Source organism: Tinamus guttatus, unplaced genomic scaffold (assembly GCF_059628265.1).
Source record: "Tinamus guttatus ecotype Peru unplaced genomic scaffold, ASM5962826v1 Tinamus_guttatus_pri_ptg000782l, whole genome shotgun sequence".
Classification (NCBI taxonomy): domain Eukaryota; kingdom Metazoa; phylum Chordata; class Aves; order Tinamiformes; family Tinamidae; genus Tinamus; species Tinamus guttatus.
In genome coordinates this window covers 788,132-812,007 of record NW_028289316.1, presented here as the reverse complement: position 1 = coordinate 812,007, position 23,876 = coordinate 788,132, and the positions used below count along the sequence as shown (strand labels likewise).

Sequence of the window (23,876 nt, the reverse complement as noted above, 5' to 3'; positions counted from 1 at the left end):
AAAAAAAAAAAAAAGATGTGATCAGGTAAAAAGCTAAACTCAAGGAGAAGCTTTATGCTTTTAGGTAATTGCTTACTTCCTTGCATGCCATGCTGCCTCTGAGAAAAAAATGGAAAGATAATCATGAAAAGGAGATTTTATTTGCATATTCACAGTACAAGTTCTCTGTTCACCCATGAAGAAGACAAAATAGCAATGGCACCGCAGAAATATCTGTCATATGATATTATAAATGTCTGTTCCTCTGAAACCCCTTAAATGTGTGAATGTTTGTGGATTCTTGGTGATACAGTTGCATGCATTATTCCTGAACTAATCAGTCCTAACCAACCTATTTTTTTTTCTTTTTGCATTTTTACCCGTTCCATTTTTTCAGTGCTGACGAAGCAGAAGATAAATCATGAAAACATTGTCCTCTTCTTGGGCAGTACATAGGATAAAAAGGAATACCTTAAGTTTAGGTTAAATAGATTCTACTACCACTGGAAGAGATACTCACTTGTAAATGCTGCCAAGACCAGTGTACATTTAAGCAGAATTTCTGAACATCATTTATATGTTAAAGTTTGTTAAAGACAGGCTATTTGTGATCTTACTTTGTTCCATTCATTACACCACATAATTTTTCATGACCACCTATCTTCTTTGGCATAGTACACCAGGTGGCACCAGAAGGTTTAATTTAAATGGAAAAAAATGCATTTTCCTGATCACCAGCCAAATGAATCCTGAGGAGATAGTATACAAAATCCTGGCTTTCATTCTATTTGCACTGACGTGAACATACTCTTTTGTTCCAATAAATAAACAAAGAAAAATTCTAATAATGAATCTACTGTCCCCAAAGAATTGCATCATATGGTTTAGGATAAGGGTGGTGGCAGTGAGGAAGTTATGGAGTAATGAAAATAAAGTGGATTATGTCTTCATGGAGTGGAGCAGCTGAAGGTCTAACATTATATTATTAGACTCAGTACTCAGTATGAAGTCAGGTCAAAAATGTTTAGGTCTAAAATCAAACTAATGGATGAAAGAAAAGAAATGCCTTTTTTTTGTGTCCCAGATATACCAAAGGACTCATCACAGATTCCTGGGGGGATATCTCCATCACATAACCAGTAGAAAGAACCATTTAAAATGTTATTTGTATGCAAGGTAAATTTAGCATTACACATTTCTGATTAAATAACTGGAAAGTAATGACAGATACACTAAAACTGGTAGCCTGACATTAGTAATAGAAATATTTTTTGTGACCATTCTCTGTGACAGAGGAGTCCTCTATCCTGAGCCATTTATTGAGAACACATACATGATCTACTAAGACATAATCTATTCAAAATTGGATACCTGACTTTGGAGTATGAGAATCATAAACTTGCTTACGGTCTATCTGGTCTGCAAACACTTCGCCATAGATCATCCAATAAGGCATGTAAAAAATGTTTTTTGCCAGCTTCCACGAAGGCTCCTCATTGGGGAAGAGAATAGCCTGTCTCGCAACACCAAAGCTCATCAGAACCACCAACATGATGATGACAAAATACATCATGTCTATCATCTGAAAGTCAAGAGAGGAGAAGAGAGGGAGAGAAAGAGAAAGAAGGGACAAGAATTATAGAAATGTAATTGTCTGTATGTCATTTTGTACTGCAAAAACGTTGTAAACCACAGAATTTTCAAAAACAGCTTCTGAAAATACACTCTTAATTTTACACATAACAAATTATATTTTCAAAGAAGGGAAGTGGTATTATTGTGTCCTTCGTTTTCCCCAGTCTTACTTTTAAAAATAATTTCAATGGTGTGAATAGGCTTGAAAATACAGACTGCCATCTGGTCACATCAGTTGCTTTAGCAGCAATACAGGTTCACTGCCATCAGCAGCCCAGTCTGGGCAAAGGTCACAAGATGATGCATTGTTTTTAGGCACCTAGCAGCAACTGTACCCAAACAAAAGAGCTGACATGGATTATTTTACTCACTAGTTCTCATTGTATTGGAGCAAAGGAAGGAAGCTGTATCTAACATAAGGAATAACGGATGGCAGAACAGCCTGTTATTGCAACATAAGGGACACCACAGTGGCAACCAGTGAGAAAGAAAAGCTGTGATACTGGCTGGACTAGAAATCAGCCTGGTGGGGAGTTTGACAAAGGCCATATTTAAAAAAAAAAAAAAAGTGAAATGCAGATAATGCTGACATGCAGCCATCTTCCTCACCATTGCTGAATGGCTCATTAACATATGCACAGCTTTAATTAGTGCCTGCAAACAATGTCTACCCATTCAAAATGTTCCTATAAAAAGTGGGACAGCAGTCCTAGGAGGTACTGAATAAAGGCTGAAGACAAGAGCAGGAGCTGTGCTAGCAGAGCGAGCAAAGCCCTCAAGAGAGCAAAGCAAAGGAGAAACCTTGGACATCAAACGGATCTAGCACAGATGCTTTATAACCCAAAATGATTTGGAAAAAAAGTGGTAGTCCTGTAACGACTCTTGTAAGATCCCATTAAACATTTTACTTATTACTTATTATGGTTCTTAATTATACTTTTGCTCACCTAGAGAAGTAACTTATGTCTCTGGCAAATACTCTGCCAAAGAGTATCTTTTTTTTTTTTTTTTTTTTTAATTTTAATCTTTACACACTTTTTGAACCTCCATTTTCTGGCTCAGCTGCATTCAGAGCAAGAGATGGGCTGGGCAAGCATATGACCTGTGTGCCTCCCAAGCAAAGATCATGCACCAGGTGGATCTGCCATTGTTTGGGGTTCTTCAGCTTCAAAGCACAAGGTCAAAATAACCCTGGGACACTATTTGCAGGAGAAAAGAGGGGCACATAGAGGAGCAAACAGAAAATGATATTCTCACACTTAGTGGGAGAGGGGCTGTTAGAGAGAGAGAGACCCGCAGGCAGGGCCTTGGTGGGAGACTCCTGAGGATCTGGAAGGACGGAACTGGAAATAGGTGGCCAAAAAGCAGGGGAAAAATAAAATCTTGAGGTACAACAAAAATGCAGGAAAGAAAAAGAAAAACTCTGGGAAGATGAGAGAGGAGAAAGCATGTGATAAAGCATTAAAAATGGACAAATAGGTCATGACATTCCTATGCTATTCAGAGTATTAATCTTTTGAGGAAACCTGACTGAAGAGGAAATCCAGATCCTTATGTCAGAGAGCATCCTGAAATGGGGAATCTGTATAATTGCACTCCAGTTCTTTCTGCTTTTATAGAAGAAACTTATGGATGACACCTGTACCCTCTTTTCTCCTCTGATAAAACTTATATTTCACATAGAAATATGTGATATGTTATATTATGTCATATTGTATGCTATAATATAAATATGTTTCCTGCAAGCAATTAAGCGCAATGAACATTTAATGGTAATTTAAGATAATTCCTTGAAAGTTTCCAGTGTTTCTAATTAGGTGTCACGCATGAAATCATGTTGGAAGAAACAAAAATTTCAGTGTTGTCTTCTCTTTAAGAAGTATATTAGCTCTTCACTCCTTCAGTCTTCTTAAAACCTCAGTAGCCTGGTTGAGAGTTGGTCAAAGAGAAGTGTGCCATTGCACTGTCTTTAAAGGGCAGTGTATAAATCCCTTGGTCCTTTGGCCTGGTAACGGCAGGGTGAAATTACAAACTCTATTTTAACAACGTTATGATAATTTAAGTCATTCCATGAACAGAACACTTCAGTTAGTGATGCAAAAAAAAGGGGCAAAGCAGGAATGTCTTCCTGTACTTTACAAGCTTTACTTCTCTCCATTGCTCATTTGGGATCGCAGGGAAAATAAGACAACAGACATTCCTGCATAGGACAGGAGCTGATATACTCCTAACTTTCTTGATGTGCCACGGGGATTTTGTAGCATTCCCAAATGGAAAGAGTGTAAATTCTACCCTCGTGCAGAGATCAGAAAGCATATTATAATAAGCACAGTGTGGTGCTGAAATTAGCTGATAGTAGTAAGCTACTAGCCATAATGTTTCTAACTCCTCATCTCTTTACTTTAGTTCAATGCCTTTAAATCTCACAAGGAGGTTAAAGGAGGCCATTCCTCCCCCTCCTTTAATTTCACAGGAATATTTACTTATAAGGCCCAAAGGTAACACTTACTACAACAGTTTTGTTGGATGCAACATAGGCGCAGGTGAAGTGAGAGACCCATAACATTGGAAGGCTGGGGAGATTCATCTTTTGCCTCCTGAGTCTACAACTGAAAAAGCCCTGTAAGACAGTTAATGCTATAGATTGCATTAAATGTGGCCTGTTGAAGCACCCAGGAGCTATGGTGGGCTTACTCTGTAGAAATATGTGTAATCAGCTCAGTTACTGCATGGTAACGTGCTTGCAAGACCATAGAATCAAAAGGAGACATCCCAAGGAGCTACAGGAGAATGTGTTTTACACAAAAATACACAGAGGATCCCACTGCAGCCTGGAGCAAGCAGGTGCATCTCCCAGGGAAGGCTGTGCATCATCATGAACCGATAAATGGGGTGGCCATTACACAGTGGGATAAACTACCCAGAAAACAGATGCGAGAGGCAAATTTGGGCAAAATGGATGTGTCAGAGTTGCTGGGTGCATAGAAAGTTGGATGAGGTATGAAAATCAGACAACAGGAAGGCATAAAACAAATAGCTTCCCTCCTTTAAAGGATGCCTACACCTTCAGAGTACACTGGTAGCTAAATTCAACTCCTCCAAGTGGATGCTCACAGTGGCTAGTGATTTTCCTGAATTTGTTTTCCACAGAACACAGAAGTGAAGTGAGGCTTAATTCATTGAACACGTGAGGATGCCAAAGTGATAGAAATCATACTATCTCCTGCTTTCAACCATTTCCTTTTTGTGTTGACCTCAACAGAAAAGTGTGTGACAGTTTCTACTACTGTAGAGGCTGGGCTCCCATCAGTCCTCCATAACACTAACAACCAGAACTTGGTTTATTCACGGTCAATTTGATTATTGTTGGTTTTCATTATTTCAGTATTCATTATTTGCCTATTGTCATTTTTCAGATTGCCTTTGTTGACATCACAGCTTTTTATCTTGAATATGTAAATAACATAGCGAAATATGAAGGTAGCTGTTTTCTCAAAAGTTTTTTAAAGCCTGAGTGGCAACTGAGCACCCCTGAGGGACGGACATGGCCTAGGTGGGACAGTGAAGGAAAAGATAGTAATGCAGTAGTTTCTCTTTGGTCTTATGGTCCTTCCCCTTGTAACTTGGTAACGTCCTTTCAAGTAACGTATAGCAAGAATTGATGAGTGTTTTCTCTGCCATACTCTGGAGTTGTGCAAAAATTCCTCCCATAAACATCTTGCTGGTTTCCTTAAATGAAGACATCAAAATCCTGCCTGCAGGAAATAAACATTTAACAATGCCTTTCTTTTTTCCCTCTATTTATTTTTGGTTTTAGGTAAACTGTTCTTTTTTTGTTATTCTCAGCCAAGAACTTAAAGTTGAAAGCTCATATGCTGAAGTCCCCTTCACACCAGCAGTCTGGATTTTGCATGTCAATTTTATGGATTTGAGATTATTGCCTGCTTGTAATTACTGGGCTTGTTGCGACTATCATAACATCAGGGAGGGATCCAAGTCCATTCTCTTTTCCTGTGATTAAGAGGAAGGGAGTGTCTGTTTTTTTAGTTTATGGACCATGGCAAGGCAAACTACATGGTAAAAGCTATTTGGACTTACTGATTATTGTTCACAGACAAAAATAATCAGACTATAATAGTAATCAGACAACAGTTAAATTTGTATTTGGAAAGCTCAGTGTTTAGCTTGCTTGTTTTTATTGAATGCCAGTCTTATATTTAATCTGATATTACTTATATGATATCTCAATTAAATCTGATTTTCAAAAATAAATGTTAAGGCTCAGAATGCATGAAGTGGCCATGATTTACACAATAAAGGTTGGATAACAAGACAAAGCATGAAAGTGTAAGTTAAGTACATGTACAGGTAATATAGTAGCTCGTACTGAAATACCAGATATACATGCTGGCACCTCTCTAAACTCAGACATTTTATTTAGCTTCTATAAGTAAAATGGTGAATTAATGCAACACTTCTCCTTAACTCTAAAGAGAAAGAGCTAAGAAGCTCAAACTCTACATCTGTCAGTAAATACCTCTCAGTCCTTTTGTATGCATTTCCTTCCATCTAGGCTATTTATATCCTGCCATACTCTGTGCATGTAGTGTTACTGAGGGACAGAAGCTGCATATATGCAAGTGGGTTTCCAACCTCATAAGGACACCTGGGAAAAGGCATTGAAAGAACATGTGGCCATCAGGCAAAATGTGAAAGGTCAGAATTTTGATCATAGCTGTTATTATCTTGACCATAGCATTCCTACTACTGCACACTTTCTTTGAGGGTCTAAAGGTACCAAGCATGGAGGGATCCCCACTGCTGGGGAACTATGCAGAAGATTTTGTTCAGTAAGGCACTGATTTCTAGGTTAAACGAAAATGCTAATCTATGAGAAAACATGAATCACTGAACATTCAGTGATTTCACTGGCCAAACCAAAGATATGGAGTCAAGAACACATAGAAGGAATATGCCATATTCTCTTACCATTTTCCCAATCATCATGACATATGGTCCCAAGTACTTGTTTACTCCAAAGATGTCTAGCAACCGTATATACCAGTAGATGATGTTAACACAGTATATCACTCGTCCATCGCTCCGGAGAGGCAGGTCTTGCAGACGGAGCACCATCCCCACGGAGAAGAGGAGAATCGCTATGAGATCGGTGACATTCCAGTACTCCTGGAGCCAGACTTTCACTTTCTGCAACAGTTTCCCAGGTTCTGACATCAATATCTGAAGGATACAGCACATGCAGAGACAAAGAGCTGAGTTGTCTTAGTTTAGGTCTGAAATAAATCTCTAGTAAACAGATGCCATATAAGCCAAAAGCAAAGCTGATGATAGACTCCTGTCTATCACTGTGAGTGTACTGAGTGTACTGAGTGTACTGAGTGTACTGTCTGTACACTCTGATTTTCTTGAGAACTTCCATTTCAGGCAACTTACTCTGTATCTATGTGCAAGATTCTTAAAATGAGAAAAAGAAAATTTTCTTGCTTATCTTGAAATCCTTGTGAAATTGGAAGAAATGTGGTAATTTCTTTTTCTTTTCCAAATTGTCTGATTCTGGTTAGCATTTTGGAATAGAAACATGGAAAGATATTTCATCAGGGAATTCACATATAAATATGCTATGAAGTGTTTTAAAATGTGCATCAAAGTGCCAAGAAATATTTAATTACCATAAAGAACCTGATTTATCATTTTATCAGGAAAAGACTAGCCACTGCTTGGACCTGCTTTTGTAAGTTCAGTTTCACGACTGGGAAGACAATTCATAAGAGTAATAATTCTTACCTTATAAATTTATCATCGTTCTATTTGCCAGATCATTTGGGAGAGCTGATTGTTTTCTCCAATTACTGTTGAAACTATTCCTCAAGTGATTTCTATGAATAATTCCTATCTTTTAGCTAGTTAACAAGCTATTTGTTTTTAGTTTTCTATATTTAGCTGGAGAGCATTTGAGCAGACTCATGCAGTTCCTTAAAAAGTCAAGTGCAATCTTTACAATTTCTTATAATTCATTCTCGGGGTGAATTTTAGGCTCATGCTCTATGCGCAGCCCCCAGCATCCACCTGGAGATCCATCCCCACAAATGCATTTGATAAACTTTTGCAGGAAGGGCAGTTCTGGGTTGAGCGAGTAGAGAGAAATGGCCTGGGCACGGATCCTGCAAGTCGCCTCCCACCGCCAGACCCATCCGTTTCCATCAGTGCTGCAGAGCCCTCGTGTGGCTCCTGCATCCATGTCCATTTTCCATTCGGGTAGTAAAACAGGACATGCAATCACTGCCTTTCTCACTGCCTCTTCTCTGTTCATTTACAGCGTAGGGCTTATTGCAGAGCATTGGCACCTATTGGCAGCTTCAGGACTGCTTTTGCTCTAACCCTCCTAAGCATTAACACGCATGGGGCCTGCAGGGAATGCACACAGAGATGCCAACAAATTCAGCCCACGGGTATGAGTGTGCTGCTTCAGCTGAGGTCAAAGATCTGACACCTCAGATGCTCTTTTTGTACAGTATCCGTGAGCATCTTTAGAGAGATGCTGGCGATTACTTGACACAGCGAGAAACTTCAAGATAAAAATAAAGGGGGAAAGCCTATAAGAAATGTGTTGCAATACTGGATATAGATCTGAATTTCCCCACAGTTAGGCCTGTTTTTATTTAAAGTTTTTTTGGCATAGCTGGGACAGACAGAACAGTTGTAAATTTTGAATTCTCTCTATTTGGGGAGAAGGAGTTAAATGCGGTATTTTTAGCTTTCATCCTATCTCCATCTCCATTTCATATACCCTTTCTTTCTCCCTAAAATGCACTTTAATTCTCTGGCCACACTTCAGGGAATATGGCAAAGCTGTAAGATACGTCAGAACAACCATATACTTATGGATGTTATTAAACTTGCATCATGCAGAAATCCAAACAGAGAAGTTCCATGGGAGAGAGGGTTTTATGCAGAGGAGGAAAGAGAAAGATTCCTGCTTTTAAAATGGAAGAAGATAAAATCTTTTAACTCTGTGTTTTTAACAACCCATCTGTTTTTTTTTGTTTGTTTTTGTTTTTTGTTTTTTTTTTGCAACAACAACAAAAAAGCAATTTTATGATAAGCCTATCCATCAATACCTGGAGAAAAATAATAAAACCACATGTTAAAATGGAAAAAACATTTATTTCCTTTTTCACTCTGCCCTTCTGCTTAGGTTGATTTTACCTCTCTCATCTTCTCTATTCCCAGTGTGAAAATGTAGGAGATGACGATCCATTCTTGTGTAGAGGGCCAGCGATCCATCTTCACTAAGACTATATAATTGAACAGCATCAAGTACCCTATATATGCCAGCTGTAAGGAAACAAAAAGAATATCAATAGTCACTATATTTATGCAGCTCAGGCAGTTTTTCAGGCATGGTTTGATATTCTTAATTCCAGTGTAACCAGAATTAAATAGACAAGAGCAATCAGACAGTGCTCTGGATTCAATGAAAAAGCTCACATTAAATCCCACACAGAAACTGCCAAATAAACATCTCAGTCTCCTCTAGCCCACCTACATCTGACTCCCTCACAAACCTGTATCATCCCACAGTGGTGGGAACTCTCATACCTCGATGCCAGCTACCACACACTGACTAGTTAAGTCACCTATGTGCATATTTATCCCTAGCCCACTTCTAACAACCTTTACTTCTCTAACACTTCCCCTCCTGCTCTTTATCCTTATTCATGTAACTTGGGCTCATTTTGACTTTTCATGCCTTTTTTTTTGCATAGTGCTTGTCTGAAGCCCAGAAAGTCTTAGGTGTTGCTAATGATCTCTCTACCCTGTGCAGTATTGGTTAGGTATAGACTTAACCTATACCATGTGTCCTTCCTTAAGCGCTGCTACTCCTATTCATCTTTCTGCTGCAAGTAGCTATATATTTTCATCTTCTATTTTTTGCACATTTTTAAGTACAATCATTTTGCTTCTCCTTCTCTGTATATCCACCTTCTGCCCTAATCTTTGACATATTGAAACATGGAGATTATTTGTGTTTTTTATTTCTTTTTCCTTTCTTTCTACATAACCAGTCTAATAAAATGGTCAATCAAAAAAAAAAAAAAGTGCGTCAGTAAATTTGCAAATGCAGAGGAGCCCTGAGGAGTCCACAGAGGCCTGTGGCCTGTGGCCTGTAGCGGGAGTGAATGGCTGTGGCTGGGATTTGTGGTGCCTAGCATCTAACTGCGATTGCTTCAACTTGCAGCATCAGTGCAACAAGAAAATGCATCCTAAGCAAATTCAGATCAGAGAAAATATCATTCAATCTCACGCACATGCATTCTGATCACAACCTCCACTGCTGGGGAAATGATTCATCTATATTTCAAACAGAAGTTTTACTCTTACGCACTTTACTTGTACTTATTTGTTTACTCAGTTTCAGACTCAAGATGTTGCAATTGCAGAGGGTCTTGGGACTTTTCAGTAAGAATTTTCCAGAGTTCAGCACCTTGCAGAATAGGATTTATGGTCTTGTTCTCTATGCCAGAAAAAACACTTTTTCACTATATAAAAGCCACTGGATTCTGACTTTCTTTTTGGTTCTGGGTTTGAAGTATACCCAAGAGAATTTTTTAAACTACTTATACTTACTGATAGTTATCAGTATTTAAAATAGAGGAAGAAATGATCTCATTTGTCTTTCAGTTTGTGCATGACAATGTATTCAATGTAGGTCCAGAGCAATACTGACTTATGTCAGCACCCAGGGCATCATGTGAGCTGGCTGAAACCCCATTTAGATATATGCCTCCCCAGGAGCACCTTCTTCCATACTGCAAAAAGCCAAGTGACAGTCACCTACGGCTCCTCTTGGAATGTGTTTATTAGATTTCATTAAAATCTAATTAGTAGCAAATTGTAGTCGTTTATTTTGATTCATAAATCTTTTCCAAACTTCTGTGGTTATTGTGGCAAAAGAATAGGGACACTGAGATAAGAGAAATCATAAGACTCAGTGTAACTAGGAGTCTTTACTTTTTCTTTTATTTTGAGATTTTATCAGTCCAAATTTGCTAAAAATTACTGAAAATTTTCACTTGGGAAAAATAAAAAAAGAGATGGCATCTTGATTTAGAAATTGAATGATGCTGAAGCTGTGTCCATTTCATTCAAGAGATGATCCCTTCAGGCCGTTGGTGACACCCTCTCTTTCCCTCCTGGGGTCTGTAACTCTGCCCTCCCAGGAGCAAATCCTGCTCCCATAGCATGGTCAAACCTCAGTGTAGGCAGCACTCAAGCCTCTTCAAAAGCGCTATCACGTGTAGCTGAATGCCCTATTTTTATGCTTTTGCATGGCTTGGCAGAGAGACAGGGGTTGCTCTTCCCATGCGTGAAGGTGGCACCTGAAGAAACCAAGCACAGGAAGGCTGTGTCACTGCCTGTCCTCCTATGGTTGCTGTCCCACCCTGTACAAAGTACTCAAACTCATTAAAGCAAGGGGTGAGCCTGGAAATCCTACTAGTAGGAGAATGCTTCAACAGCAAGACTTCCCCTCTCCTCACTGCCTGCTGTAACTAAATGATCATAAAATGGTCTGAAAAGCCACTTATAGTAAAGCCACTGTGATGCTTAGAAGATAGCTCTTAAAGGGGTCCAGTTCCCTCCATAAGTAGAAATGTGGTCTCTTACACCGTAGGCCTTGTGCTTCAACCTAAATTTAGTAATGCAAAGGGGAAAACCCCCTTCTCCAGCAGTTCGTAAGAAGAGACCTTCAAGCAACAGGCACAAAAAAAAAAACCAAAGTAAAAGATCTTTGAAACTAATGAGTGTCCAGAGTGACAGGTGAAAGTTTGCTGGAGAGCAAAGGCTATTTATTTTGACAGCTCTGATGAGCCAATATGTTGCTTACTTAAACATCTCTGCATTTAGCCCACTCTTCTGTATTTTAAGGGCAAAGGTGGATATAAATACAGAATAACAGAGGATAGGAGGATATAGAATAATCCAGTGGTTTTAATTTTTGTACAATAGTTATGGACACCTTTCTTGCACTGCAGACTGTGGAGAGTAAAATTTGGGGGATTTCTTTTGACTCAGCTATGATTAGTGCTTCCATCTGTGTGCTTTGGAAAAGTGAGATAGACTGTGCAATTTTAACCCTCATCTAAAAAATCCCTTTTTTCTCCAGGAGTTCCTCAATATATCCAAATGGCCAGTCAGTGCAGCCAGGATCCCTCTTAATTTGCTCTCGAAGCTCAGCACAGCTGAGATCCAGATTTAATTAGTGACCTTGATTGAGACCTGCCTTAGGACATAAAACTGTAGAAACAGGTCTAAATGGAAATGCAGTATTGATCTCTCTCTCCCATTTCAGATTGAACTAACAGGGAGAGCCAGGATGCTTCTTTCTGCTTATAATGGAAGGACTTTTCTGGTTATGTATAATACATTTTTCAATTGATAATGATACTAGACTGCTGATGAGCAGTTTCTAAATTCATCAGCCTGATTAACGTGTATTGGCTATAGCTCAGCAAATAGTAATTCCAAGTTGCCAAACTGCTAGCATAAGCTGTCCACCACAATTTAGTCTCTGTTGATGTGGGTTGTTCCTGCTGTCTGTAGATGTATTGTCTACATCTCAGAAAGGTAGTGTTTTCATTAAGAAACCATCTGCAGAAGGAGAGAGAGAAGTACATTCTTTGTGATTACTGAAGCTGGGTTGCTTTGCATTCAGCAAAATGATAGAAAATATAGTGAGGAAGGATGACAAGAAATTCTCCAGCCAACTCATCAGTGCCAAATCAGGGCATGTATTTTGTTAAGTTAGATTTAGAAATCACTAATAATTGAAAATCTACCATCTCCTTACACAACTTATGGCAGTATTTCTTAGAGCTATCCTGTTAGCAGCTGTTTTGTTACGTCCAGCTTAGAACTGCCTTGTTGCAGTTTAATTCATTTCTTTTTGTCCTGTTTTGTTCAAGGTTTTGGAGAATTTTGTTCCTCTTTGCATCTACCTATGCATATTTGCATATTTGAAGACTATTAAACTTCACTGTTTTTCCAGAGAATATATCTTCACACCCTTAAATATTTCCCCATAAGAATGATGTTACATAGACTTATAGATGCACTTTTTTTTTTAATTCTTCTTTGTGTCTTTCAAACCAGGTGACATTCGTTGCATGATGTGGAAGCTGGGGGTATAATATTCCAGATAAGCTTTTATTAGTGTCAAACAGAATATTACTTTCTGTGTTTGTTCGTTTTACATTTCCATCCCATCCTTCTATGTTCTAATGCCATTTGAAAATTTAATAACCAGCCTCTATTTTATCCTCCAAGTTGTGAATGAAAATCTCAGACAATATCTGATGTAGGAAAGACCCTAGTGGAACCCTTTTTAATACTTGTTTCCAGCTTGATAGTGAATAATTAATATCTGATCTTGAGGAACAATTGTCAAAAAGCTTTGTATTCACATAATAATTGCTAAAAATAGCAGTTATTAACTTATCAGTGAAACACGGTCTTACCTAAGTCAAAATATAAGACATCATTTGCTTTCTTCCCCACCTGCAAGGCCTGTTTCTTTGTAATGTAGGAAATTAGACTGTCTTGACATAATTTGTCCCTGAAAAATCCATGTTGGCTGCTACTCGTATCTTTATTTTAACAGATAGTTACACAAACATTTTGTCTGAGTAACATTCTGCAGATTAGCTGAGCAGAACAAAGCAAAAATGTTCCCAGAAAAAAAATGTGCTTTATCTGTTTTTTATTTTCACCAGCTATTGTCCAACTTGACATCCTGATTCAGAGCAGCTTCCCACTGGGCTCTGCAGTGAATTCCTTGGGAGCTCTTACTGACAGCAAACTACTGCTTACTACTATGGTTAAAGAAACCATACATAGTGGTTCATATTTTAAACATTAAATTCCAGAATGAAACAGTAGAATGAAACTCTTAGACAGGTCTGCAAATGCTAGCTGATCTCCACAAACGATGATTGTGAAAATATTCATGGAAAAGTCTTTATCTTTATACAGATAAAGACTTTCAGTTTTCCAAGTCAAATGCACATGACAGTCCTGACCCTGTCCCAGTGCTTGTCCCATCAGTAATAACATAACAGGAAAGATATCTTACTGTGTAAAACCAAAATTTAACAATAGGAGCATTGTAGAACTCGTAGATCTTTCTTCCAACAGGGATCAGTCTGTGCCTGCTCTGAACTTCCTCTTCCTCTTTCTTTCTTGATGATTCTCCATTTCCTCGTCCCAGCATTGCCTACAAGGAAGGACATTTTTGTGTTTCTTTCATTGTGAAAGATGAATAAAGTTTTTTTTTTTGAGATTTCAAAAGGAACCCATTCAAAAGTTCTCATATTTCTTGGTCTTTAGAACAAACAAACAAACAAAAGAACCCCAGGTGACCATAGCTAGGTGTAAAATGATTCACCCTCAGATTAAGAAGCTACTGTTTAGTACCTTGCAATTTGAAAAAAAGATGTTTTATCAGAAATTTTCAACACCAAGATAATCCTTGACTGCTGGATGAAAAATTAGATGCAGAGAACATCCCCCTTTGTGCTATACTGATTTATTTTCTCCCAGCAGTAGCTTCTTATTGTATATTTATACACAACAAACACACAGAAAACAGAGTTTTGGATATAGTGTTACAAAGGAAAGATCATAAGGTTGACACTGAAAGAGAACAGCAGGGAGAAATGTGGGCTGACGGTTGCTGAGCTGGGAGCAAGGAAGCTCTTGAAGATTTTTGTGTTGATCTTTGAATCTACCTTGGGTGATGCTCCAACAGAGAACGTCTTACGGATACAGAGGATGGAGCAGGACTGCTCACTGTGGGAATAAGGACTTGGATTGCAATTTTTCCATAAAGTTTTTCTCCGTAAAGAAGCTGCAGAATGCTCATGCATTGCCTGTGCTGACTTGATGTCACTGTTACTACTGCAGTTCATACTTCCCTAAGATCACAATTGTGGTGGGAGGAATAGCTGATACCCTAGAGGGCTGTGCTGCCATCCAGAGGGACCGGGACAGACTGGACAACTGTGCGGTGAAAAACCTCATGCAATTCAACAAGGTCAAGTGCAAGGTGCTGCACCTGGGGAGGAATAACCCAGACACCAGTACAGGCTGGGGACCGACCTTCTGGAGAGCAGCTCTGCGGAGAAGGACCTGTTCGTCACGGTGAACGACAAGTTGACCATGAGGCAGCAGTGTGCCCTCATGGCCAAGAAGGCCAATTGGATCCTCAGCTGCATTAAGAAGAGCGTCTCCAGCAGGTTGAGGGAGGTGATCCTGCCCCTCTACTCCACCCTGGTGAGGCCGCATCTGGAGTATTGTGTCCAGTTCTGGGCTCCACAGTACAAGAGGGATGTGGAGCTGCTGCAGAGAATCCAGTGCAGGGCCACAAGAATGATCAGGGGCCTGGAACATCTGCTGTATGAGGAGAGACTGAGGGAGCTGGGCCTGTTCAGCCTGGAGAAGAGAATGCTGAGAGAGGACCTGATCAGTGCCTGTAAGTACCTCAAGGGAGGCAGTGAGGAGGATGGTGCTGGCCTCTTTTCACTGGTGGCCACCGACAGAACCAGAGGTAATGGCCACAAACTGAAACACCAGAAGTTCCACAGGAACTTAAGGAAATTTTTTTTAACAGTGAGGGTGACAGAGCACTGGAACAGGCTGCCCAGAGAGGTTGTGGAGTCTCCTTCTCTGGAGATCTTCAAAACCTGCTTGGATGCAGTCCTGTGCCACGTGCTCTAGGTGACCCTGCGTGTGCAGGGGGGTTGGACTAGATGATCTCTAGAGGTCCCTTCCAGCCTTAAGCATTCTATGATTCTATGATCTACCCAGAGCTCTAGAAACACATACTTAACAAGTCCTCAGTTGTAAGTGCACAGCTAACAGGCAACAGAAGATAATGTTATGTTTACTCTTAACTTCATGGTCAGCTTTAGATAGTAGTGGCAGGACTGGCTAAACACATATTCACTAAAATTAAGATGTCCCTTTATATTTAGACTAATAAGTGTTCCCTTTTAGAAACTCTTTTGTGAATAGTATACTCATAGCATTAGGTTACTGTGTCCTGAGCAAATTCCTACTATTTAATTTGTTGTGGAAAACATAGATTGTAGTATTCCTGCACATGAAGGCAATTGCAAGAACTAAGATATAACTGCCTTGTCTAGGTATGCAGGGACTGCATCATGATTCTTTTATTGAAATGTTTCTATAATGTTTTTCTGCAGGTAGATCAAAGCAGTTTAGTACTTCCATATCAACTGAATCAAACTTTTAACATTTCTTAAGATACTATTGTTCATTGTAGCCATGATTTTAAGATGTGGAGAACTAAGCCACTGAGACAATTGTTAAAGAGAACAATGAGCTGCCAGGCATGCTGTCTTTCAATGCAGAGGCCCCTCTTTTATCTGTCTCTGTGTTCTCTGATTTAACAGGCTGTTATGCACACACTTCACTACCAGCATCAGGTGAGCTACGTGATCTGGTTCTAGTCCCTTGCAGGAAAAGGAGATGAATTTTGGCACAAAGGCCAAGCAATTCCCATTTATTTAAAAGTAAGGATGACATTTTTTCCTTTTCTTCTTCTTTATTTTTTCTTCTGGTCTTATGCAGAGTCATTCATACTGGTCTTTGGTGATGTAAAACATTATATTTTAATAAACTGATGACTACATTTTTTCTTTCAGTCAATCTAGGTATTTGCAAGATTACTTACATATATGATTCTAGATTTCTCCTGTCTAATGATTTTGTGGTATTTAATTTACAAACTTATCTTTTTCTCTGGTGTTATTACCTTCTGTGTAGTCTCTTATATTCTTGAAATTGACCATGCACAGATACTCTCTTTCATACTTTTACCAAAGTAAAGCAAAGACCCAGGACACAAGTTTGCACTTGCTGATATCCTCTTAGAACTGAAGTCTATTTTGATGAAGTTATCTATTTCCTTTACCTCTTTATGCCTGATCAGATTTTTGAGTTCTTTACATACATATGAAAAATAGTGCCCATGAAAGTGTCCCCATCCTGATTCTCTTGCACAATAAAGCACCTTAAGGTCTGGCAAGAGTTTATTAAGAAGAAAAGGAAGTGTCTGCTGAGCAGAGGAAATGGCTGAATGGTTCTCATTAGATAAGCTGATAGTCTGCAAGGACATGAGCACAACTATAGTAACAGAGACTATGCATCTTTCATAGAAACCTTCATATTGTTACCTGAAGACTACAAATCCAAACCCATTTCCAGGTATAGATCAAGGGCTGACTGTTTGGGAAAAAGTGGATTATGATTTGAAAACTTTGAAAAAAATCTGGCTTAAGAAATTACTCATTTCTTTGCTTCTCTCTATCTCCTGACATTGTTTTAGGAAAAAACTAACATCTGCTACCTCAGAGTTTCCCATAGCTTTTCACGAGGCTTTGTCTCTGCTGTCCTCTTGTGCTCAAAAATTTTGTAGGAGAGGTAAAAATGAATGCTGGCAGCTTTAACAAATGAGCAGTATGGTGCTTTAGTGAAGGGGATTATTTTTGAGAGTTTAAATCCTTCACAATTTTATAAATTTCCCATTTCTGAGAGACTCTCAGCTGTCACTGAAATCAGTGAGTTGTGCTGTTTTTAGGATAATACCCTTTCAGTACCTGGATTTATGTTTTCGTTCATGGATGCTGATTTCTTGCTTGTTATTGCTTTCTTGATGATAAATGATGCTATAATTTTGTCATGTTATAATCATTTCTGAATTAATGATGTACTGTGCTATCCTAACCTTTCCCTTCCCCCATGCTACAGATGGGGAATTGCTCTGCGATAGCTGGGGATTAGATTTGACCTAATGTCCCCAGATGTTAATTATATCACCCTATCAATCATCTGAAAAGCCTTCCCATTAGAAATGCACGGAAATAAGGAAATAATGCAAGTCCACGCATTAACAGAATATCTGCAGTTCTGAGTGCGCATAAACATGTTTGCAATTGAAGGGAGAAGCAGCAGGGTGAGAATAACTCAAGACACTGAGCGTAGGCGGCACCTCTTTCTCTAATACGCAATTCTGTCTGTGATTCACTATGAGTCATGCAAGGTAAGCCTGGCAGCAGCGCAACATGCCAAGTACAGTACAACTGCATCATTCTAGCCTGGGGGCTGGGGCTGATGTCTGCATTCCTTTTACATGGAGATTTACTAATCTGAATTCCAGAGTTTTCTTTTTTCCCCAAGGCATTTACTTTATTAAATTGAGGACTGTTTATTGATAGAGAACTAGGACAATTCCGGGTAGTGTACCCTGGATTAAAATATGCTCTTTAGAGACCAGCATGAGATCCTATGATTTTTCTATCTATTTAGAACTGAATAACGGGAATCTGAATCCCGGTAATATGAATCCCGGTAATATGATCATAGGCTCTTCAAATGTTACCTTCACTGTAATGTATGTGCTACTCACAGACTTTATGGTATTTATACAGAACTGGTGAGGAAACTGCTCTTATGTGGGTGGATATCTGCAATCCCTGTTGTATCCTACAGTACATACAGAAGTGATGCCTCCATGATAATTGTTCCAGGGTTACAGTTCTTTGCCTTGAACCACTGGTAGGGAAAAATGTTTAATGCCTTTGAATTATAAGCGTATAAAATGGGACTTTGCACATGCTCAGCAGTTCTTTAAGCTGAATATAGAGAACACATCTGAAACACTAGCTGCAGCCTTAAGAGCTCAATCCTCCAGACTGCTGAACACTGTGAAATAAGCAGAGGGTGCCAAAGTGGTTGCTTAGCAGCTGTGCAAGATGTTTTCAAAGAGCTTGGAAAAATGGAGTAAATTCCTTGTTATGGAGAGGGCCAGCACTCTCCAGCGCCCTGCAAGTCCCTAGAAAGTATCAAACCATAGTCTTTAAGAAGGCATGAAAGGAAGCCTGGCTGTTGTGCTGGTACCTTGTGCAGATGTAAGAGTGCTGTGACTGTACTCCTTGCTGACGGAGGTTGGTCAGAGGTCTAGATCCCTGAAGCATGGGTGCCATAGCAAAATCACCATCAAAAAGATGCTAAAATGCCCTCAAGTGTGTTAAAAGTATCCTCATATGCTTATATTCCCATGTGTGAAATAAACACATATAGCATGGCATAAAATGCAAACTAAGAAATAGCCATTTAAAGTTCATTAGAACTTTAATTTGGCTGTAAATGGAAACTGCTGTGCTGAAATCCCACTTAGCCATGATTGATGTGGTGCTGTTGATGCTGACATCAACATGATGAAGACTACATGGGATGATGTATAACCAAATAGTCTTAGAATAAAAAAAAATCCCTATCCTTATAGACTTTAACTGGGCTTGGCTGTTGCAGTTTGCTTTAGTTGTGTCACATAGAGGGACAAAAAGTTTGCTCTTGTTTTGGTCCCTGTCCTGGGAAAGGGCCACCATCTGTTGTGTCCTGTGATTTTTGTTGTTGTTGTTGTTTGTTTGTTTTTATCTTTCCTGATGCATTTTCTCCTAATTTAATATTTGGCTACTTTTACTAAAGAGAAAAGGCTAGGCATACATAAAATGAGTGAGGTATGTATCATCCCAAAAGCCAACACTAAGCAACTTTACTGTTACTGAAATGTCGTAACTTAGATTTTTAGTGCTGTCTGTGAAACAGACCCAGGACAACCTCAGTTTTAGTTTCCAGAATCACCATTATCTTTATATACAGCTAGACCACTGAGGGTTTTAACCAACCTAAAAGTCAGCCACTAAACTAATGTCGTAGTCAAAATAAAAAAGATCCCTGGCCTTCAGATTTTGGATCCCTTCTATTCCATTTGGTCTACTACTCAGGATTAATGCCTGGCAGATCTACACAGAAATTGTGTTAAACTCCCGGGTGCTGAGGTGATGATGGGAATGGTACTCCAGTATGTTTTTGTGAATATGCTGTGAAAGGGAAAGTCTGTTGCCTAGCACCAAAGTGCTAAAGAAACGTGTGCCCAGCACTCTTACATACCTGTTAAAATTTAAAAGTAGGTGTGAGTAACAAATAGATTACAGTGAATAAGCACTGCATGTTTATATAATATGTGCTAACCTTCACCAGTCCTATTTGAGAGGAGCATGGCACAGAATAAGCATATATTAATGTACAGGTGATTCACACACACACAGGTGGGGACTTATTTCACTGTTGCTGTACTCTGTGATCACATTATTCTGTGCAAACTAGATGTAAAAGAAGATTTAAAAATCACTGTGGCCCTGTAGTTCATCCACTGTTTAACAGCAAAGGGGACAGGAGATTTCAAATTAAATCAATCAGCTGAGCTTGTCTAAATGTGAACCTTTTATGTTAGGAGTACTTTTACAAAAATGCGTATGGACATAATATTGCAGGAATACAAAGACCAGAGTAGTATTCACTGGGAAAGCTTAGGAATAAGGCTAGATGAATCATTTGGATGAACAGTTTATTGGCCAGAAGTGGACTTTGGGACAGACCAAAATGCTTTTTAGTCTGCTTTTTTTTTTTTTTTTAAGCTGTAGGGCAAGAAATGTCAGAAACCGAAACCAAGGTTATTTGACTAAGGCCAGAAGGAAAATCTCCCCTAAACTTCAATCTAAACTTTCTTTTTCTTTCTTTTTTTTTTTGGTATTTAAAATATGTCAGGGAGGACAAACCTCCTGGGCACTCTCTCTGAGGGGAGGACAAGATGACTGTTATCTAACCACAGACACAGATCCAAAGGCCTCTTTGCTATGCAAATCATTCCCTGCACCACGGAAGGGCATTGCTGTCATCACTCTGAAGGCGGAGCCCTTCCGTGGTACAGGGAATGGTTTGAGGAAGCCCTAATACAGTTGCAAAGTCCTAAAGCTCTCTGCAGACTATATAGGCAAAATATTAAGTCAGCAGGAAGGGGCCCAAGATTTTGCTTCTAAAATTGCTGGACTCCATGGAAACAATTCTCACTTCTATAGAAAAGGCCATATCTGTCTGAAACTTCCCTGGAGTGATGCATCAAACCTGAGGGAGCTGCTGGACAGATTCAATCATGAGAAAGAGCAGCAGGACTGTCAGCACACTGAGAGGAGAAGGGAGGAGAGGTTTCAGCTCCTCTGGGGAAGCGTGCACAGATCAGCACATCACTTCCTGGCGTGGGGGTCAGAAGGTAAAAAGGAAACACAGTATTGTAGACAAGAAACCAGGAGCTGGGATAATTGCTGGGATGGAAGAGGCTTCTCTCCCAGATTTCCCCATTGCAAAGAGAAAGGTGGCTTACAAAGTGCTTATTTGATTTGAATAGGCACTTCATGAGCGGATCAGAAACCAGGGACAGTAAGTCACCGTTAGCAGCTCATGGGAGGAGAAGAGCCCACTGCTGCTAAGACTCTGGCTCCTGGTCTTTCCCACCAGCCAGGTTCTTGCCTGCAAACGGGTCCCGTACGTGGGTCTTGTGGGCTGCTCCTTCCGCTTGCCTGCATATTGGCTCCCATAGGCAGGTCCTTCTGCCTGCCTGCAGACGGGCTCCTGGGGACAGCTCCTGCTGTTTGCCTGTGGGAAATAGTCTGTTTTTCTTTTTTATTTTCATCTTCTTCTTCTTCTTTTTTTTTTTTTTTTAATTAACCAGAGGGGGAAAAAAAGAAAACAAACCCAAACACCCAAAACTCACATATCTATTCCTCTGTCCTGACCTAGAAGAACTGGGTATGATTTTCAAGCCTTGCAAGGACACCACCGGCAGAATCAAACCAAACTGAACTGAGCTAAGGCAGAATTGTTAACTCTAAGGATAACAGCCTGAATTATAAAGTGTCCAACAAGTTGGAGAATGACAGACTTGAAGTAGGTGACTTGTATAATTTTCAGAGCATTAGATATTGGATTCCCTGTGTAGTGTAAATTATTAATCTAAGGCTATTTTACTACTACAGACAACCCCTTCCTTGCACAGTCCTACTGAGCTGTGCAAGCTCATAGTAAGGCTGAGCTGTCTAGCTGCTTGCTAATGTCTTCAGTGGTTTAAAAATTGGCTGTATATATATGTGAGAGGCGCTGACTACAAATCCATAAGGAATTTTGAAGAATGTTTTAATCATTTTTCTTGCCTACTTGCACTCTACTGAAATGAACTTAGAGAGGAAAAAAAATCTCTAGTTTTCCTCAGTCTCTGCACATCTCCATCCCAAGGAAGATTTTAGTGAGCGTCTTTTCTACCAGGGGTGCCCAATCATCTGCCATGGCTGAGTGCTTTCAATTCTGAAATCTGTTCAGTTTATTTTTGACAATGCATCATCAAAGTGAATCAAAATATGAGGACATTATATCTCAATGTGATGTTTCAGCATTATCATGTCCTCCTGCAACATGAATACACAGCAATGTTGACATATACGGTTTAAGTCCCACCAAAGAGAGGGGGCTGTTAAGACTGCTATCCTGTTCAGGTACTAAATTTAGCCATCAGTTAGCCCGCAACACCCACAGAGGTGGGCATGGGAAAATGCCAGCACTGACACTGATAATTTATTGTCAGCTCTTACGGTGAGTTCCATGTCCTCCTCCTCTTTTTCTTTCACTGTTTTTTCAGGTTCCTCTGGTTCCTTCTCTTGGAGGTGGATCTCACTGGCTTGAGTCATGTAAGGCATGTCATCTTTGTTCTTGAACTCCAAGCTGAGGATTGAAGGAGGAAGTAGAATTCCTAGAATTACCTAAAGCAATAACAATGATAATAATAATCATCACAATAAACAGATTACAATCATGGTGGTTGCTTAGTATCAAATGGAACAACTGCCTCAGGACACTTGGGAAAAGAAATATACTTGTGCATGTGAGTTTCTATGGCAATACAGTATTTGTCGCTTGGAGTAAGGCTCTTGGAGCTTTCTGATGAAACAAAGCATGTAACTTCCATTAGCATTGCTATGAGTGCTATGGCTAATTGACTCCTGAATATTTTATCTGTTTGCTCATCAGATGCATATTGTTACCCACTAGAATACATTGACAAAACATTACAAAGATTCATTGGCAGATGGGACCATGAATGCATTCAGACCTTGAACCTGCAGATTTCTGCATTGTACATAATAGACAACATTGGTGTAAATGCAATACAAGAAGCAATTATTTAGTATAACTTAATATACCCAGGTAGTACAGTCAAGGCATAAGCATGCCTCGGTCTGAGTAGAGGCAAAGCCAGCATTAGAAACACTGATGCGCTTAGCTATGCAGTCTCCTTAGATTTTGCTTCAGTAATCTGGCAGCTATGTAATGTTCATATTTATGCCAACTCCTTATTTTTTGTATACTCCCTCTTGTGCTGAGGGAAAGCAGAAATCATTACATTTACCTTGTGCTGATATGCACAATGCTTGGGGTCAAATCTGCAGTATAACTAAGGGCGTATCATAACAATATAAAAAGAAGTGGCCTGTCTGTAACTGGAAAACACAACAGAAGCCCTTTCCTCCCCACTTCCCCCCCTGAATTTCTCACAGAAAACAATTTGTTATACATCTTTCCCTAAAAGACAGTAAAGCCAGATAGCTAGCCTGTTGCATGTCAGAAGAGGGAGATTGCTCTTGCTCATCATACTGTCAGGCAGCATGTGTGTTGCTGAAATCACTGCAATTATTGCAACTAGGAGCAGTCAGAGCATGCAAACCCTGTGTCCAGCCTCAGACCAGCTGAGCATTAACTGATCTTGACTCTTCCTGCACTCCACTCATGGGAAGAGTCCCTCATTGAGGGAGGATGTGTTAAAGCCGAGGGGCTTATGGGCAGATCTGGCTTCCCAGGAAAGCTGTTTATAAAGACAGGCAGAATTTACAATTGATTCTCCCCCTCGCACTGGTGCTACACATCCCTGGTGAGACATCAAAAGAATCAGATTCAGCCTTCTTGCTATTTGCCAATTTCAACTGGAAAAAATTGTTTATGGGAAATAATTCATGATTCATGCTTGAAAATTTATTTCTGCCACGCTGCTTCTTGCTTGCACAAAAGCAACTTGCTTTGCCTTTCTTCAGGGCCTGCTAATGAGCATCAGTGAGTAAAACATAGACTATAAACTGAGCTGAGGATACTTTTGAGACCCTTATGCTAGAAGAAATTGAGGGGCAAAAAGAGTTCAATATCTTTGATTAATTACTGTTGAAAGAAGGTCTATTTTATGTCTTAAGAGATGAAAACTGTAAAGGAAAAAGCATGCA

At 39.6% G+C, this 23,876-nt stretch overlaps 1 protein-coding gene across 1 annotated transcript in view; it reads right to left on the bottom strand.

The window, feature by feature from the left end:
- Positions 1-1,350: 1,350 nt before the first annotated feature.
- Positions 1,351-23,876, bottom strand: part of TRPM3 (transient receptor potential cation channel subfamily M member 3) — a gene marked incomplete at its 3' end in the record, with an annotated part of 112,919 nt that continues 90,393 nt past the window's right edge. Inside the window, exons 18-22 of the mRNA XM_088537472.1 lie at positions 22,200-22,367; positions 13,766-13,906; positions 8,842-8,970; positions 6,604-6,855; positions 1,351-1,561 (exon numbers count right to left, since the gene is read on the bottom strand). Of these exons, the coding sequence (XP_088393598.1) occupies positions 1,351-1,561; positions 6,604-6,855; positions 8,842-8,970; positions 13,766-13,906; positions 22,200-22,367 (901 nt within the window). The remainder of the gene's footprint in view (positions 1,562-6,603; positions 6,856-8,841; positions 8,971-13,765; positions 13,907-22,199; positions 22,368-23,876) is intronic.